Source organism: Schistocerca nitens, chromosome 5 (genome assembly GCF_023898315.1).
Source record: "Schistocerca nitens isolate TAMUIC-IGC-003100 chromosome 5, iqSchNite1.1, whole genome shotgun sequence".
Classification (NCBI taxonomy): Eukaryota; Metazoa; Arthropoda; class Insecta; order Orthoptera; family Acrididae; genus Schistocerca; species Schistocerca nitens.
Window position 1 is genome coordinate 712747069 of NC_064618.1, and position 17116 is coordinate 712764184.

The 17116-nt window shown below is 40.6% G+C and overlaps 1 protein-coding gene across 1 annotated transcript in view; it reads left to right on the plus strand.

The window, feature by feature from the left end:
• Positions 1–17116, plus strand: part of LOC126260085 (uncharacterized) — a 158996-nt gene that overhangs the window by 21027 nt on the left and 120853 nt on the right. The window contains exons 2-3 of the mRNA XM_049957297.1: positions 13593–13664; positions 13744–13813. Coding sequence (XP_049813254.1) covers positions 13596–13664; positions 13744–13813 — 139 coding nt within the window. The 5' untranslated portion in view covers positions 13593–13595. The remainder of the gene's footprint in view (positions 1–13592; positions 13665–13743; positions 13814–17116) is intronic.

Here is a 17116-nt window from a genome sequence, read left to right on the forward strand (position 1 = left end):
TTAACAAAACCGTTAAGAATACATCCATACCGACAATGTGGGAAGGCCTTATTATTATACAGAGAGAAACAACTCATTAATACTAATATGGACTCAGATTTATAGGTCGTGGTCTTTCAAACAATTTCGTTACTTCAGTTTTTAAAAAGACGTTATTTACCTGGGAAGTCCTACGTGTTTTGAGACAATTTACGCAAAGGAGTTCATATTTACTGCAATATCAATCGGCCAGAGAGAACCCTTTTGTTATTATTACTATTTTAAAAACACTGTGCATCACATCTTAATGAAAAGAAAGAAAAGAAAGACGTAAATTGTTTTTATTTGGACTAAAAAATTTTACGGACGATTTCCAAACGTAGTTTTCCTTTTGACAGTTTGTCTTTCATGACATCCGTAAGTTTAACTTTTCTAGTTCTACCTTGATGAACATTGAGGAGGAGTAGACGGGTGAGACTCGACTGAGTCATTGTTGATCTGAGTTTTAAGTCGTTTCAAGGCGCAGAATGAGTCTCAGAGGATGCTGATGATACTGGAACTGTCAGAATGATGAGGCGAATAACCTCCTGAAAGAGTGCTTTAGCCCTGTCATGTTCAGCAATAAGTTTTCTTTCACTAGAGAATACCTTACATGCTTGTGTACCAGTCGCAATGGTATGCAGCATTTCGAGATGTGCACGAAGCCTGTTCAGGTTAAAGTCTGTTGTATGCACTGCAAGCAATTCTTCCAAACGTTGTGTAGATGGAGGATGTGTTTTTTTTTTTTTGGGGGGGGGGGGGGACGTAATAAGTATTTCTTCAAGATAGGATAGACTTTTTAGTTCCTCTTAGTTGAACCTTCGATCAATCTCATTCAGAAGGAGATCAGGAATTTCAAACAAATCTTTCCTAAACTTTCGTTCTAGAGACAATTCTTTGGGAACAGACGGTGTACTGTGTGTTGCAATTTCGCTGGTATTTTTCTTGGCCGTGAGATATTTGGGTCTTTCATGTTTAGGTTTTCAGAATAATCTTTGGATTTCTCTAACAGCGTATCAAATGCTTCCGTAGTCCTAAGACGTGCAAGAGCTACTTTTAGAACTTCTACAGAATGTTTCACTCCGGCTACATTCAAATTTGGATTCTGTAGGGATCTGGCCAGTTCCTCACACAGTTCAAACACTTCAGTTACAACTGTTATATAACAAATAGTTTCAAACTTTTAGAACCGCTTCGCAAAGCCCCGTAGGGCTGACCTTCATTCGTCTCTTAACTGAGCTTGGTACATTCAATATTTCAGTCACCGTTTCCTGGACTCGCTCATAGTTTTCCCTGAAACGTGTCAAAGATTTTACTTACTCTTACACCCCTTCCGGTGGGACACATTGGAATCAGTCGTTGAGCTTTTAGGTTTGTATACGTCTCACGACATTAGATGATAGCACAACGCCTGCATACACATTTTTCCTTTTTGCGAATTCTAGAATTATATTTGAGACGGCTCTCACAGTTACCAGTACATCACCCAATGGATCACAGCTTCTTGAAAGATTACAGTCGATTGTGCAACAAGCAATAGACAATATCCCCCTTCTGCGTGGGCACACTGTGTGCAGCACAGTGAATAGCTTCATAAGGAAGACTTTGACAGGGAGATGAAGATGGATACATGCCTTGAACCTATCATACTAAATTTTTAAACGGGGGGGGGGGGGTTAGGACAAGGACTCAGATAGCAGTGACGATGATATTACGATGTAGACATTGGAGCAAAGTAATATTTCGTGGTTTTAAAGACTCATGATTAAAAAAATCCGTTTTTCGACATATCAATAGCATACATAGTGCCTGAGAACATTCCAGCCTTTGTTGATTAGGCATTTATATCCTATGAAGTAAGTAGACTATAATTTTCAGCATATTGCCCAAGGAGAAGTTCATTTTTCCCAGCATGATGTACGCTCTAATTACTCGCGAAAACGCGGCCGGGGAAGTAAGTCAAAAACATCTGTATTGCGACGAGTAAACCCGTTTATTTTCAAGACACGAATGCTTTAAAATGACACGGAGGGTTACCTGTCGGGATGTCGTAGGTTCTCTACGTTATCGGTCAGAATTCTCTAGAGTTATTCACAAAAGACGGTTAGTTGTTTCCTTGTTCAGTGGACCATAAATGCGATCTCTCACTGTAACGTCAGTTTAAACTCCTGCCTGTTACATCGAAAAATATAATAACATACTGACAATTTTTACGTTGTTCTCTTTGCTAGACAATTTGTACAGAAACCAGATGGCACTTATAAGAGTCGAGGGGCACGAAGGGGTAGCAGTGGTTGGGAAGGGAGTGAGACAGAGTTGTAGCTTCTCCCCGACGTTATTTAATCTGTATATTGAGCAAGCAGTAAAGGAAACTAAAGAAAAATTCGGAGTAGGTATTAAAAATCCGTGGAGAAGAAATAAAAACTTCGAGGTTCGTCGATGACATTGTAGTTCTTTCAGAGACAGCAAAGGACTTGGAAGAGCAGTTGAACGGAATGGACAGTGTCTTGAAAGGAGGATATAAGAAGAACATCAACAAAAGCAAAACGAGGATAATGGAATGTAGTCGAGTTAACTCGGGTGATGCCGAGGGAATTAGATTAGGAAATGAGACACTTAAAGTAGTAAAGGAGTTTTGCTATTTGGGGAGCAAAATAACTGATGATGGTCGAAGTAGAGAGGATATAAAATGTAGACTGTCAATTGCAAGGAAAGCGTTTCTGAAGAAGAAAAATTTCTTAACATCGAGTATAAATTTAAGTGTCAGGAAGTCATTTAGAAAGTATTTGTATGGAGTGTAGTCATGTATGGAAGTGAAACATTGACGTTAAATAGTTTGGACAAGAAGAGAATAGAAGCTTTCAAAATGTGGTGCTACAGAAGAATGCTGAAGATTAGATGGGTAGATCACATAACTAATGAGGAGGTATTGAATAGAATTGGGGAGGAGAGGAGTTTGTGGCAAAACTTGACAAGAAGAAGTGATCGGTTTGTAGGACACGTTCTGAGGCATCAAGGGATCACCAAGCTAGCATTGGAGGGCAGCGTGGAGGGTAAAAATCGTAGAGGGATACCAAGAGATAAATACACTAAGCAGATTCAAAAGGATGTAGGTTGCAGTAGTTACTTAGAGATGAAGAAGCTTGCACAGGATAGAGTAGCATGGAGATGAAACCAGTCTCAGGACTGAAGACCACAACAACAACAACTCTTTGCTAGACTTTGCGACTAGTAATTCTTTTTTAACAACAATCATTTACCTTTAACTACAATGAGACAGACCCACATACCCCGCGTAATACAAATCTTAAAAAATTGTGGAGTAGAAACGGTTGCGAAGTATATATAACGATTTCGATTTGAGTATGAAATTAATTTTCTTGTGTACTATATTTTCATCTATAATACAGTCCAAATCGCAATAAATGACAATTATCCAACGAGTTTTGATTATATTACCGTCACACAATCGTCATTTTGTGAAAAATAGTACTTGACGTCTTTCCAAAGCTGCGTCAGCTGTTCTTGCTTTCCGACATCGCGCAGACTAACGCTGTGGAGCAACGGACGCAACATCAAGACGTGATGTAAGATTTTTCTCATGTGTCGATTGATCGAAAAATGTTTTAAAATGTATTCTTCCCTTCATATATTTGAACGTATAATACATCGTACCATAGGCAAATGAACCTGACTGTTGATCGGAGCAGTGCAGTTCGGCAACGCGGTCTTTGTTTGACCCCTCTCTGTAGCAACGCATGCGCAAACCTCATCCCCTCTACGCTTGCCTATCGCTCTGCCCCAATGCTCGGAAGCGCCGTCCTACGTGATGCGGACTTTAGCACGTCCAAAAAATTCCTCGATAGATTTTTGTGACATTGTGCAATATCACACCTAAAATAACAAAATACTAGTAATCGTATATAAATATCAGTCATGTCATAGCAGGGACTAATATGCATTGAGAATAAAAAACAGTGCATTGAGAATGGCTAGCTACTAGCCGAAATCTGGATTTGCGTAATAAAATCTAAAAAAAGGACTACTGATATTTCCACTCTATAATTTATAAGACACATAACAGTCGCTGAGTGCACCCACTTTCCGAATGGAAGGTAACATGATGAAGATGAGTTTTGCTATTTGAGTAGTAAAATAAATGGTGATAGTCGAAGTAGAGAGGATATAAAATGTAGACTGGCTATGGCAAGGAAAGCGTTTCTGAAGAACAGAAATTTGTTAACGCCGAGTATAGATTTAAGTGACAGGAAGTATTTTCTCAAAGTATTTGTATGGGGTGTAGTCATATACGCAAGTGAAACATGGATGATAGATAGTTTAGGTAAGAAGAGAATATAAACTTCCGAAACGTGGTGCTACAGAAGAATGCTGAAGATTGGATGGGTAGATCACGTAATTAACGAGGAGGTACTGATGAGAATTGGGGAGAAGAGAAAACTGGTGCACAATCTAACTAAAAGAAGGGATCGTTGTTAGGACACGTTCTGAGGCATCAAGAGATCACCAATTTAGTACTGGAGGGTATCGTGGAGTGTAAAAATAGTAGATGTAGACGAAGAGATGAATACGCTAAGCAGATTCAGAATGATGTAGGTTGCAGTACTTACTTAGAGATGAAGAAGCTTGCACAGGATAGAGTAGCATGGAGATGAAACCAGTCTCAGGACTGAATACCACAACAACAACAACAAAAACAACCTTTCACGAGAAAGGTTCACCTGTATCACCTCGAAACTGGAAAACAAATGTGTGTCTCTTTACCGCTTTAGAGGAAACTGGAGAAAAATCACTGGATACACTGTGCAAGTTTCACGTTCGTTCCCACAGCAACAATGAAAAGCGATGTAGCTACGGCGTGAACGCGAGGTGGTCTTGAACGGAGGGAAAAGGGGGAATGTAAGAATACTGCCTCACCTCACATTTAGGTTTTCACGTGTTTTATTTCATTAAATGTTGAATTGTTCGTAGAGTGCGGTGGACACTGTCGTAGCGGTGAGCCATGCTAGGGGTACCGACTGTTGTTTGGGCATTGTTGACCAGCGGTTCGTCATTTTCGATGGGACCACACATGGATTATTTCTGTGTGACCACGAGACTAAAGTGATCAAAAAAACGTTTTGCGCCACCTGCAGATCTGCGAACGTGCCTGGACTTAGATTCAAAGGGAACCAAACAGTAAGTAATGAGGGTGGTGGCAATACTTGTTTTGAACAGTATATTATTACGCAGGTGATTAGGATAACTGCTAACAATGTAAAAAAAAATGACAGTAAAGATTTCTGCCTTAAGTCTGGCGCTCCTCTGCAGAATTTGGCGCACTAGCCATTCTATAGTTTGATTATACGTCATAGCCGGCCCTGAGGACCCGATCAGTCTCAACTACTGTTCGAAAGTGCTGTGCCATACAATTACATTAGCATGCAGAGGCTGTTCCTGAGCCACAGACTGAAAAATGGAAGAAGGGAGAGGACAGAATGTAGTAGGTATCACAAGATGATTCAGTCAAAAGCAAAAATTGCTACCAACGAAAATGCTGATCCCATATTTGTTGACTGCAGAAACCGTATCTCCCCCTCCCCCCCCCTTAGAGTTTGATGTGCGCAGTCGCCCTTCCCCCCTCCCCCACCCCCCCCACCCCCACCCCCACGCCACTGTTGGCAAGCCGTTGGCCTGCTGTTCTCCTCTCGCTACTGCACGCTGTCGTTACTTCGTTATAAGATGAGACCGGAGCTTTGGGAGAGTTCCTTTTTAAATGTGTTACATCTGTCTTTACTTTGACTCGAATCCGTACGTTTTGCATCTCCGTATTGAAACGTCGCAGTTTTGGGCTGCCTTTTTCTGTCTTTTTTTGTATAAACGCTTGTTTGCTGAAATAAATTACCTTTGTTAAGTATTTGGTTGTTACTCATTCCTTTATTATTAAAAACAACAATGGATGTCGCGATAGAGAAAGTAATAGTTCGTAAGAGTTTTAATTTTCGCTTGTGTGTATTAGAGTTAATTTTCGCTTGTGTTTATTAATGTCGGATCATTCCTTCCTAAAAAGTAACAATTAGTGCCGGAGCTGGAACGTGGTTTAATTATTATTCTTAATTTCTCGTTGTTTTCAGTTTTCATTGCGGCGTTGTGCAATGTGGCTAAACATGCAGAAATGCGGAGTTCCTTTGCTCAGTAAACTGCAGTTATATTAATAGTTTCGGATCCGACGTATGTTCTGCTGACAGTAAAATACGTCTGTTTAGAATATATGAGCAGTGAGTGAACTACGAAAAGAAATATTTCATTTCTCACAATATCAGTACAAGCAAGCATAAAAATACACTTTAAAGGCTAAGAAAGAAAATTTCTTTATTTCTAAAGGCAAATGCAACACTGAGTCGATAATTGCAGTTTGCATTTGACTTACGTAAATATGCTGGAACCCCTTTTTGGGAACTACGGAATCTTACATTAAAATAATTTTTGTTGAAGTATACAGACGAATATGTGCTCAGTGAGTCAAGTTTGCGAAAATGTTACTTAAGTGAATGTGACGATGAAGTAATGAAAATAATTAAAGGTGAGGCAAAAAGTATCCGGATTTAAATCGGCGAATCAACTGATCCTACAGTTTTTTTTTTTTTGCCACTGTCGTTGTTGGTCAAGGACATCCTTCAGAAGGCAAATCAATGAAACCATTTCTGTCTGAAAAATTTAACAATTCAACTATCGCACATTTATCTACCCATTCATCACAATTACTGTAACCTGAAGAAATTCAATATGAAAATATATTACTTTTTATCACAGACATTGCACCATACATGAAAAAGGTTGGGACACTTTGAAAGTGCTATTTCCAAACATCATCACGTGATCTGCGTTGGAGTTGGAATGCACAGGGTACCAGAATAGATACGAAGCTTGTTTTCGGATGTCGACAAATTGTTTTCCATCATTAAGAAGACCTCTGTAAAAACCCATCAAGGTTTCAGACATTTAAAGACATACCTGTGCCTCCTCAGCCTGTCACAACGAAATGGAGGAAATTAATTCAGAAGCAATTTTCTACGCTTGATATTTTCTGAGAGCAGTATAGCTAAGTTGGTCATCTCTCTGGAGGATGAAGCATCTTTAATTGTGCAAAAAAGATACTTCTCGATTCTTCGGAAGTGCCAAAGACCTACGTTTCACTGCGCCTGTGTTCAGTTTCTTGCCACAAGCTTTAAGTCAATGAAGGTTATGGATGATGCAGTGTAAATATTGGAGGGTGTGCCAGAGAAATGAGAGTTTCGGAAAAATTCTGATCTTGACAAGCTTAGAAAAATCTCAAAAAATCTATGAAGTGACAATTATGTTGGAGGAGAAATAGACCCTGCAGTAGTTCCATGTTTTAGTTTGCTCCAGTCGCCTCTGCAGATGTTGAAAAGTTAATTTCTCAGATGAAAACTGTGTTATCTGACAGGAGACTCAACATCAGTCCGGAAAATTTAGAAAAGCATTGGGATGTCATGTGGAACCAATAAGCCGATCAGGCATTGTAATACATAGGCTTTCAAGAAACATTTTCATTTTCCTGTCAAGTACCCTCATAATTTTGTTTAAAACTTTAAAATTACTTTAAAAATATAGTACAACATGAAGTTGACATGAATTTGCTACATGTGTGATTGAATAGTGCAGCCTAGTAAATAAATAGGCATAATGTAAGGTTTTTCTATATAGCCTTTTATTACCTACTTTAGAGATTTATAACGCTATTTTGCCAGCTTATTTTAATGATTTATAATATCTAAAATTCCTGTGCTGTCTATAAGCTAAAGAAAAGGATGGTCAGGGAAGTAGCTAGTTAGCTACAAAATAATATAGCCGGATGTCTATACTGAACACACAATTTAATAAACAGGCACACTGTTGCCTCAGAATCTGTATTACATGTAAGCAAGGGATTGATAATTACAATCGAGTTCGGAACCTAGAAAATTTGATCACAGAATTTATAATGGACCAGACATCTCGTATAGAACGAACTATCCACAAATTAGCTGGATTTTCATCTACATCTACATCTACATGTATACTCCGCAAGCCACCTGACGGTGTGTGGCGGAGGGTAACTTGAGTACCTCTATCGGTTTTCCTTTCTATTCCAGTCACCTATTGTTCGTGGAAAGAAAGATTGTCGGTATGCCTCTGTGTGGGCTCTAATCTCTCTGATTTTATCCTTATGGTCTCTTCGCGAGATATACCTAGGAGGGAGCAATATACTGCTTGACTCCTCGGTGAAGGTATGTTCTCGAAACTTCAACAAAAGCCCGTACCGTGCTACTGAGCGTCTCTCCTGCAAAGTCTTCCACTGGAGTCTATCTACCATCTCCGTAACGCTTTCGCGATTACTAAATGATCCTGTAATGAAGATCCGTTGGATCTTCTCTATCTCTTCTATCAACCCTATCTGGTACGGATCCCACACCGGTGAGCAGTATTCAAGCAGTGGGCGAACAAGTGTACTGTAACCTACTTCCTTTGTTTTTGGACTGCATTTCCTTAGGATTCTTCCAATGAATCTCAGTCTGGCTTCTGCTTTACCGACGATTAATTTTATATGGTCATTCCATTTCAGATCACTCCTAATGCCTACTCCCAGGTAATTTATCGAATTAACTGCTTCCAGTTGCTGACCTGTTATATTGTAGCTAAATGATAAAGGATCTCTCTTTTTGTGTATTCGCAGCACATTACACTTGTCCATATTGAGATTCAATTGCCATTTCCAGCACCATGCGTCAATTCGTTGCAGATCCTCCTGCATTTCAGTACAATTTTTCATTGTTACAACCTCTCGATATACTACTGCATCATCCGCAAAAAGCCTCAATGAACTTCCGATGTTATCCACGGGGTCATTTATACACATTGTGAACAGCAACGGTCCCACGACACTCCCCTGCGGCACACCTGAAATCACTCTTACTTCGGAAGACTTTTTTCCATTGAGAATGACATGCTGCGTTCTGTTATCTAGGAACACAAATGGTCTGATAGTCCATATGCTCTTACTTTGTTCATTAACGACTGTGGGGAACTGTATGAAACGCCTTGCGGAAGTCAAGAACACGGCATCTACCTGGGAACCCGTGTCTATGGCCCCCTGAGTCTCGTGGACGAACAGCGCAAGCTGGGTTTCACACGATCGTCTTTTTCGAAACCCATTCTGATTCCTACAGAGTAGATTTCTAGTCTAGGGAAAGTATCTTACTACCAGAACTTTGAATTCCGAACTCCTAAAACTGAAAAAGAGTATAAACTGAAAATTGGACTGCCATATGGGTCTTCAAGCAAATATTTTAAACAAAACTATTGTTCTCCTGATCATTATAAAACCAAGAATCGTGACTTAATATTTTAAAGTGCGACCATCCAGCCATCTGCGTGAGTGAAAAACCCGAAAACCAGATAGTCATGTATATGCTCGGTCACGCGCCTGAATCAGTTATCCATCTTGAAGCAGTAGCATTTTGAGTTAAGAACGTGGACCAGCCGTCATTCTCGATATTTTCACAGTCACGAATAGTACGTTTACACGCCGTCAGAAATCAGTTCCTACACGACCGTTACTTTCTCCTGATCGCGAGATATAACAACCTGCGTCTATTCTGATGCTGTTTCGAATGCTCAGAGCAGTGTCCAAAATGCGTTATTACTCGCCAAGTAGTTTATCAACTCTGAAATTAACATTTTTGTTGTGCTTTCAAGTACGTAATCTTCGTCAGCAGAGGTCAGATTACTCCCAGTGGTGAACACACCGATACTGCAGCTAGCGCCCCACTCTAGGTATGTTTCTGTTTAGTAAGTTACGTCAGGGGTCTCAGTTTTGCAAATGAATGAATTTATATTAACTGTTACAGAGGAGGTTACATTATTAGGCTCTCCTCTCTTTTCTGCTTTAGTTCGTAATTAAAATAATGATCTAGAACCTGAAGAGTTGATAAATGAGTGGAAATATTTTATGACGTCAACGATATGACTTATACCACAGCAGATTCCAAACGGGAATTTCCCTTGGGCAGAGTCGTTCTGCGCGCTTTTCGTGCCTTGGAAGGTCTACATACGTGAAGAACCTTCTAGAACAACCTCTGTAACCTACGTTTTCCGACTCGCGGGAGACATGCATTCCATTTCCGGCCACGTCTGCTATCGAGGCCCTGGCGTTCCGTAGCTACTAACCCTCTGCTATACGTGACGTTTTTGCGTCTGCCCGCATAGTGTCATTGTGTTCTCTACTACGTGAAGACAGAAATGAGTTATACGTCGCTCTGATGTCTCTCATGCAAATGATTCGACGTTTCTCAAAGTCCGAAACACGGCGACGCGCTTCACGTGCACGTCTTCTGAACATGCGGTATTGCGATTTCCACTTAATAGCCACCATGCATCCATACTATTATTCATCTGTAGGAATGGCTTTTTTCTACTGGAAATACTGAAAATAACCTCGCTTAGGGATGAAATTGTAATGAAAGTATCCTATTAAAATACTGGAGTTACAGGGCATAAAAATTTAAATATGGAAAGTCAATGCTGTTCTGTTATTACTATGTTTATTAACATGAACCATTCCTTTCGGTATTAAGAATAGCAGTTTTGCTGTGTGTTCATTTGAACTTCTTCCCCATAACTTTCGTATAGATTCAAGATAGTTACCAACAGGGGACGTTCTTATGACCGTCACAACTATGCCATTTACAGAGGGCAGGTAGTGTAAAAGTTTTAAATCGTTTTAATAGAGAGATTCGTCCTCGGCATGTATCACCTGTTCAATTAAAAAAAATCTGTGTCAAATTGTCGGTGATTTGCTAACCAGTCGGCTCCTGTCGACTAATGTCTCTTTTTATATAACATAATAGCTCTTTGTTCACTTCTTTATCAACTAAAATTGTTCTCGCATCAAACATGAAGAAAATATGATTTGTATCTATATGATAGATTAAATTCTTTAGGTAAGTTTATATCTGATCTTGTTGCTGATAAAACTAGCACACTATAAAATACTACTCTACGAGTAGCTTTGCGTTCAGAATAGAAAAAATTCAGTCTATAATATGAAATTTCAAGACAAGCCATTAATCGATCAATCTAGCAAAATGTAGTGTTTATCTATTTATTAACGAGCGAGGTGGCACAGTGGTTCGGACACTGGACCCTCATTCGGGAGGACGACGTTTAAACCCGCGTTCGGCCATCCTGAGTTAGGTTTCCCTTCATTTCCCTAAATCACTTCCGGTAAATGCCGGGATGGACGGCCGATTTCCTTCCCAAACCTTCCCTAATCCGATGGGACCGATGACCTCACTGTTTGGTTCCCTCCGCCAAACCAACCAACCTTATTTGTTCGCTCATTTCCGTTCCTGATACCTACTACTTCCCACAGTGACTTGATCGAATCACTTAAGCTGCTCCGTTACACTGTTCTGCAGCAAAAGGTCGTGTAGTACAAAACATCTGTATCATTCCTTGCAGTCAACCTGTCCCTGAATAAGTCACTACTCTCTTTTTTTTTTTAAAATTCTGCTGACATATTTAAATAGTGCGACAGTGATTGGTTTTCATATTATCATTCTTCACACAGCTCCTGGCTTACTAAGTTCCTGTCTGTTCCTTTGCTGTCTCTTCCGTTACCGCGAATGCAACATTTTTCTGCCTATCCATAATCATTGTATTCAGATCTAACCTATCAACCTGACTTACCAACATTGCTAAGTTATCCATAATACTGTCGTTATACTTTAACATTTGTTTCACTGGGATACATTTCACGAAAAACAGTGTGTTATATGTCCTTCCAGGAAGTAACGTATTCAGTAACTACTTCGTATGTCATGCGTTTCTCACTCTAACCAGATTTACACGATGGATTTATTAGAACGTTGTTTATTTGCAGATGTTAAACCACCGTGCACGATTTGATTCCAGTGCTTCATATGATTTTCTGAAGAATGGTTTCTAAGACAGTACCGATACAGACCACTGGTGGATAAAGAAGCTAAAAGGATAGTTTGGGTATATGTAATACTATAAAAGTGAAATCTACTCCTCTGAAACAAATAAAATGCCGTGCAGGTTTAATTGCTCTTGCTGCATCTAATAAGCGAAATGACGTGTTTGCATTATCTTCTGAAGCAACTGCAATATGTTCATTGGTTCTTAATTCTCTGGAAAACTCTGAAGGTCACAAACTAAGACTGCTTAAATGCATGTGATTTATTTCAAATTTTCAAATGTGTTTGAAATCTTATGGGACTTAACTGCTAAGGTCATCAGTCCCTAAGCTTACGCACTACTTAACCTAAATTATCCTAAGGACAAACACACACGCCGATGCCCGAGGGAGGACTCTAACCTCCGCCGGGACCAGCCGCACAGTCCATGACTGCAGCGCAATAGACCGCTCGGCTAATCCCGCGAGGCGTGATTTATTTCATCATTGTTTCTGTGATATGCTTGTTTATCTGTAAATCATTATATACAAAATTATTTCACGTTTAAGATTTTACAGAAGTGAACTAGATGACATATAGGGCAATAATCATATCATTAAATATTTCTCGAGACTATGAACAGCTGATATTCTCCCCCCCCCCTTTCCTTCTCCTTTCAGAGCCTCCGAGTCCCACACATCACACACAGGTACAAAACACCCTCGCCCCCCGCCACCTCTTCCTCGTATCACTTCTATTACGCAACTTCCGGGGATTGTCATTACGTACCCAAAGGTATTACAGAAGAAAAATTTAGAAATCGCAACATAAATATTCATATATACCAACACATACTAAACATAACCAAAGTACTCTAGGTCACACAACATGCATATGTGTATAATTTATAAGTAATTTATGTAATATACCTGTGTGCTGGCTAAATTCAAAAAATTCGTTATCCAGGCTGTCAAGTGACTGAGGTGTTCCGAAGAGTTATTCGCAACGATGAGCGTCTGATGTATATTAAACGTAATTTTCATGCAAACAATTCGCTCACAGTTATTTTGTGCTCAGAGTGCGATGTCACTTGTTTTGAGCGGAACCGCATTAAATGTAAACTGCAAAACAACGGAGCTAGTAATTACTTGAAATATTGCCAGCTGTGTTTTCTGACCCAAAGCTTGATGTTTCACGAAATATGTATCGTCAATATTTGTTAATTTCCGAAAACGTCTATATTATTTACCATGATTTACGGAAATACGCACCCACAGAAGTTGTGATGTTGGTCATTGAATTACACACACGCACACACACACACACACACACGAACAATCGGAGTCGTCTCTGGCAAGGTTATTTATAATAAATGCACCAAAATTGTGGCTTGTCTTGCAGCTGATTAAAAACAGTTTAGCTCCGAAACAAATGGTAGAGTAACTGATGTAAAGTTTCCATTATTATGCAGGCTGCACTACAATGTGCAAGATTATTGCCATGCTAGCGGGACGCTATATTACGAGCATTGTTGTGCGATGTACGTGGATATTGATCGCATCGTCTGTGAATACTAATTATTCTGCTTGTTTGCAGGACATGTTGCAGACGTTCTGCGGACGTTACTCGCTCAAGACAGGCGCCTTTATGTTTGGGATATTTTTTACGGTAAGTAAGGAAACGTATATTTTATTCATGGTGCTCGCTGGTGAGGCTAGTGTTCATACTAACTGCCTATTCTTTGCAGGTAAATTCGATGGTCCATCTCTTCGTGGGCTTCTTCTTTTTCATCAGTAAAACACGATTCTACAAAGACGGTAAGCTAATGTTATGTCACTCTCATTCAGAACTGTAACAACACAATCAAAGAGCAAAAAGTAACTCATCAGCATTCTTAAACCAATATAATGTTTCTTACGTACCAATTTGTGCAAATCAGAACAGATCACACGTTATCATAAGCATCATTAATGCTCGATAAGCACCCTGCTTTCCATAAGATACGGGGTTTTCTAGAGCTTAGGAGTCAAAATTGTATACACGGCAGATGATTCTCAGCTGAGTGTGTGGCTTAGCAAAATGTAATCACTAATTAAGAGGCAGTAAAGAGTGCCTTTATAGGTGCTGCTTGGAACTGTGCCCGAGAGAACTGTGCCAGCGCTGTGTAGGCTACGTGACAGCGACTTACCGTGCTACGAGCCACTAAACCATACACCAACCTGTCATTTCCGTCTGTTCCAGTAAAACGATTAACTTTAAACAATGCTGTCGAAGAGTGCACGTGAAGAACTTATCATAAAATTGTAAGTGATTACGTATACATAACTGTACACCTAGTGTTGGTCAATCATGTAGGGTATCACGTACACCGTACTAGAAGCATTATTTTAAAAAAAAGGCGGTAATTACTTAGAGGTAGTCACAAGAATTTTAACCGATACTCCCACTTCTCCAACACAATCGCGGGGCATCGAAACGTCCTGAAGAGGATCCCAGCAGAGAGGTCGAAACGTCGATTATTTTAGAAGGAAATATGACGCGCCTAACAACCCAGAAGATTTTAACTCTAATGACAACGACCACAAAAGCCTACAGACTTACATAAATTATCTTATGTAGGGTGAAAGATAAAAGTTACTTTCCGTATGCAGTCTTGCCGTTCAGATCAAAATGCAGTATTTTGTTGCCCTAATGTGCCAATAGTGTTCTTGAGGAAGACGATTAATCAGCCTCCGCAACAAAATCTGCTTGCAGTTTGCAAAATGGCTCTGAGCACTATGGGACTTAACATCTGAGGTCATCAGTCCCCTAGAACTTAGAACTACTTAAACCTAACTAACCTAAGGACATCACACACATTCATGCCCGAGGCAGGATTCGAACCTGCGACGGTAGCGGTCGTGCGGTTCCTGACTGAAGCGCCTAGAACCGCTTGGCCACTGCGGCTGGCTGCAGGTTGCACACCGTTAAACACTCGTGACTGATTAGACGTAAACTAGTATGTTTCAGAATGCCTTTTACAATCTCGTACTGCAAGAAACCTATTGATTGCACTGAAGCATGTGCTTCTTTCTTACAACATCATCCTTCGACTTACTGTTGCCGGCCGAGTGGCCGTGAGGCTCTAGGCGCTACAGTCTGGAACCGAGCGACCGCTACGGTCGCAGTTTCGAATCCTGCCTCGGGCATGGATGTGTGTGATGTCCTTAGGTTAGTTAGGTTTAAGTAGTTCTGATTCTAGGCGACTCATGACCTCAGAAGTTAAGTCGCATAGTGCTCGGAGCCATTTTTGAACTTACTGTTAAACAGTGACACAGTTCAATAAATCTTCCTGAAATTGCAAAAAAAGTTCATGTGATTTATCAACACCTACTTTAGTTTTCCTCATAGTCTTTACAAAATTTTGACATAAACAGGTCTAAAATCCTTGTAATTTTTTTGTAGCATTAGTGTGAAATTTAGAGTTTATGATGATTATTTAGTGATTCTACAATTTTCGCTAGTGTGACTCTGCTAATAGGCAATGGACGAGATGCTACAGACCGGGAAAAAAGCGTTTTCGGTAGTAAAAAAATATCGAATGAAGCTGAAATGCTGAAAATTAGTCTACGACCTGCATGTGTATCTGATCGTTGGACAAACTGGAAGAAGCCTCTCATCAATACAACGAGGCGCACCACGACAGAACGCTGATGCAAAAAAGACTTTCCAGAACTAGCGTCCAAATGACCCTGGGGAGAGAGGAGAGAGCACGAAGGAATTCCTAGAAACTAACCTACATTGTAACAGGCAGAAAAAGGTATTATTCACAGTGTTGAGAATAGCTGTGATGTGGGGTCTGAAAGGGGTTGTCAAATGGAGGGTGCCCCAGGGATCAGTGTTGGGGCTACTCATGTTCCTTATGTATACAGGGTGTTACAAAAAGGTACGGCCAAACTTTCAGGAAACATTCCGCACACACAAATAAAGAAAATATGTTATGTGGCCATGTGTCCGGAAACGCTTACTTTACATGTTAGAGCTCATTTTATTACTTCTCTTCAAATGACATTAATCATGGAATGGAAACACACAGCAACAGAACGTACCAGTGTGACTTCAAACACTTTGTTACAGGAAATGTTCAAAATGTCCTCCGTTAGCTAGGATACATGCATCCACCCTTCGTCGCATGGAATCCCTGATGCGCTGATGCAGCCCTGGAGAATGCGTATTGTATCACAGCCATCCACAATACGAGCACGAAGAGTCTCTACATTTGGTACCGGGGTTCCGTAGACAAGAGCTTTCAAATGCCCCCATAAATGAAAGTCTAGGGGGTTGAGGTCAGGAGAGCGTGGAGGCCATGGAATTGGTCCGCCTCTACCAATCCATCGGTCACCGAATCTGTTGTTGAGAAGCGTACGAACACTTCGACTGAAATGTGCAGGAGCTCCATCGTGCATGAACCACATGTTGTGTCGTACTTGTAAAGGCACATTTTCTAGCAGCACAGGTAGAGTATCCCGTATGAAATCATGATAACGTGCTTCATTGAGCGTAGGTGGAAGAACATGGGGCACAATCAAGCCATCACCAACAATGCCTGCCCAAACGTTCACAGAAAATGTGTGTTGATGACGTGATTGCACAATTGCGTGCGGGTTCTCGTCAGCCCACACATGTTGATTGTGAAAATTTACAATTTGATCACGTTGGAATGAAGCCTCATCCGTAAAGAGAACATTTGCACTGAAATGAGGATTGACACATTGTTGGATGAACCACTCGCAGACGTGTACCCGTGGAGGCCAATCAGCTGCTGATAGTGCCTGCACACGCTGTACATGGTACGGAAACAACTGGTTCTCCCGTAGCACTCTCTATACAGTGACGTGGTCAACGTTACCTTGTACAGCAGCAACTTCTCTGACGCTGACATTAGGGTTATCGTCAACTGCACGAAGAATTGCCTCGTCCATTGCAGGTGTCCTCGTCGTTCTAGGTCTTCCCCAGTCGCGAGTCATAGGCTGGAATGTTCCGAGCTCCCTAAGACGCCGATCAATTGCTTCGAACGTCTTCCTGTCGGGACACCTTCGTTCTGGAAATCTGTCTCGATACAAACGTACCGCGCCACGGCT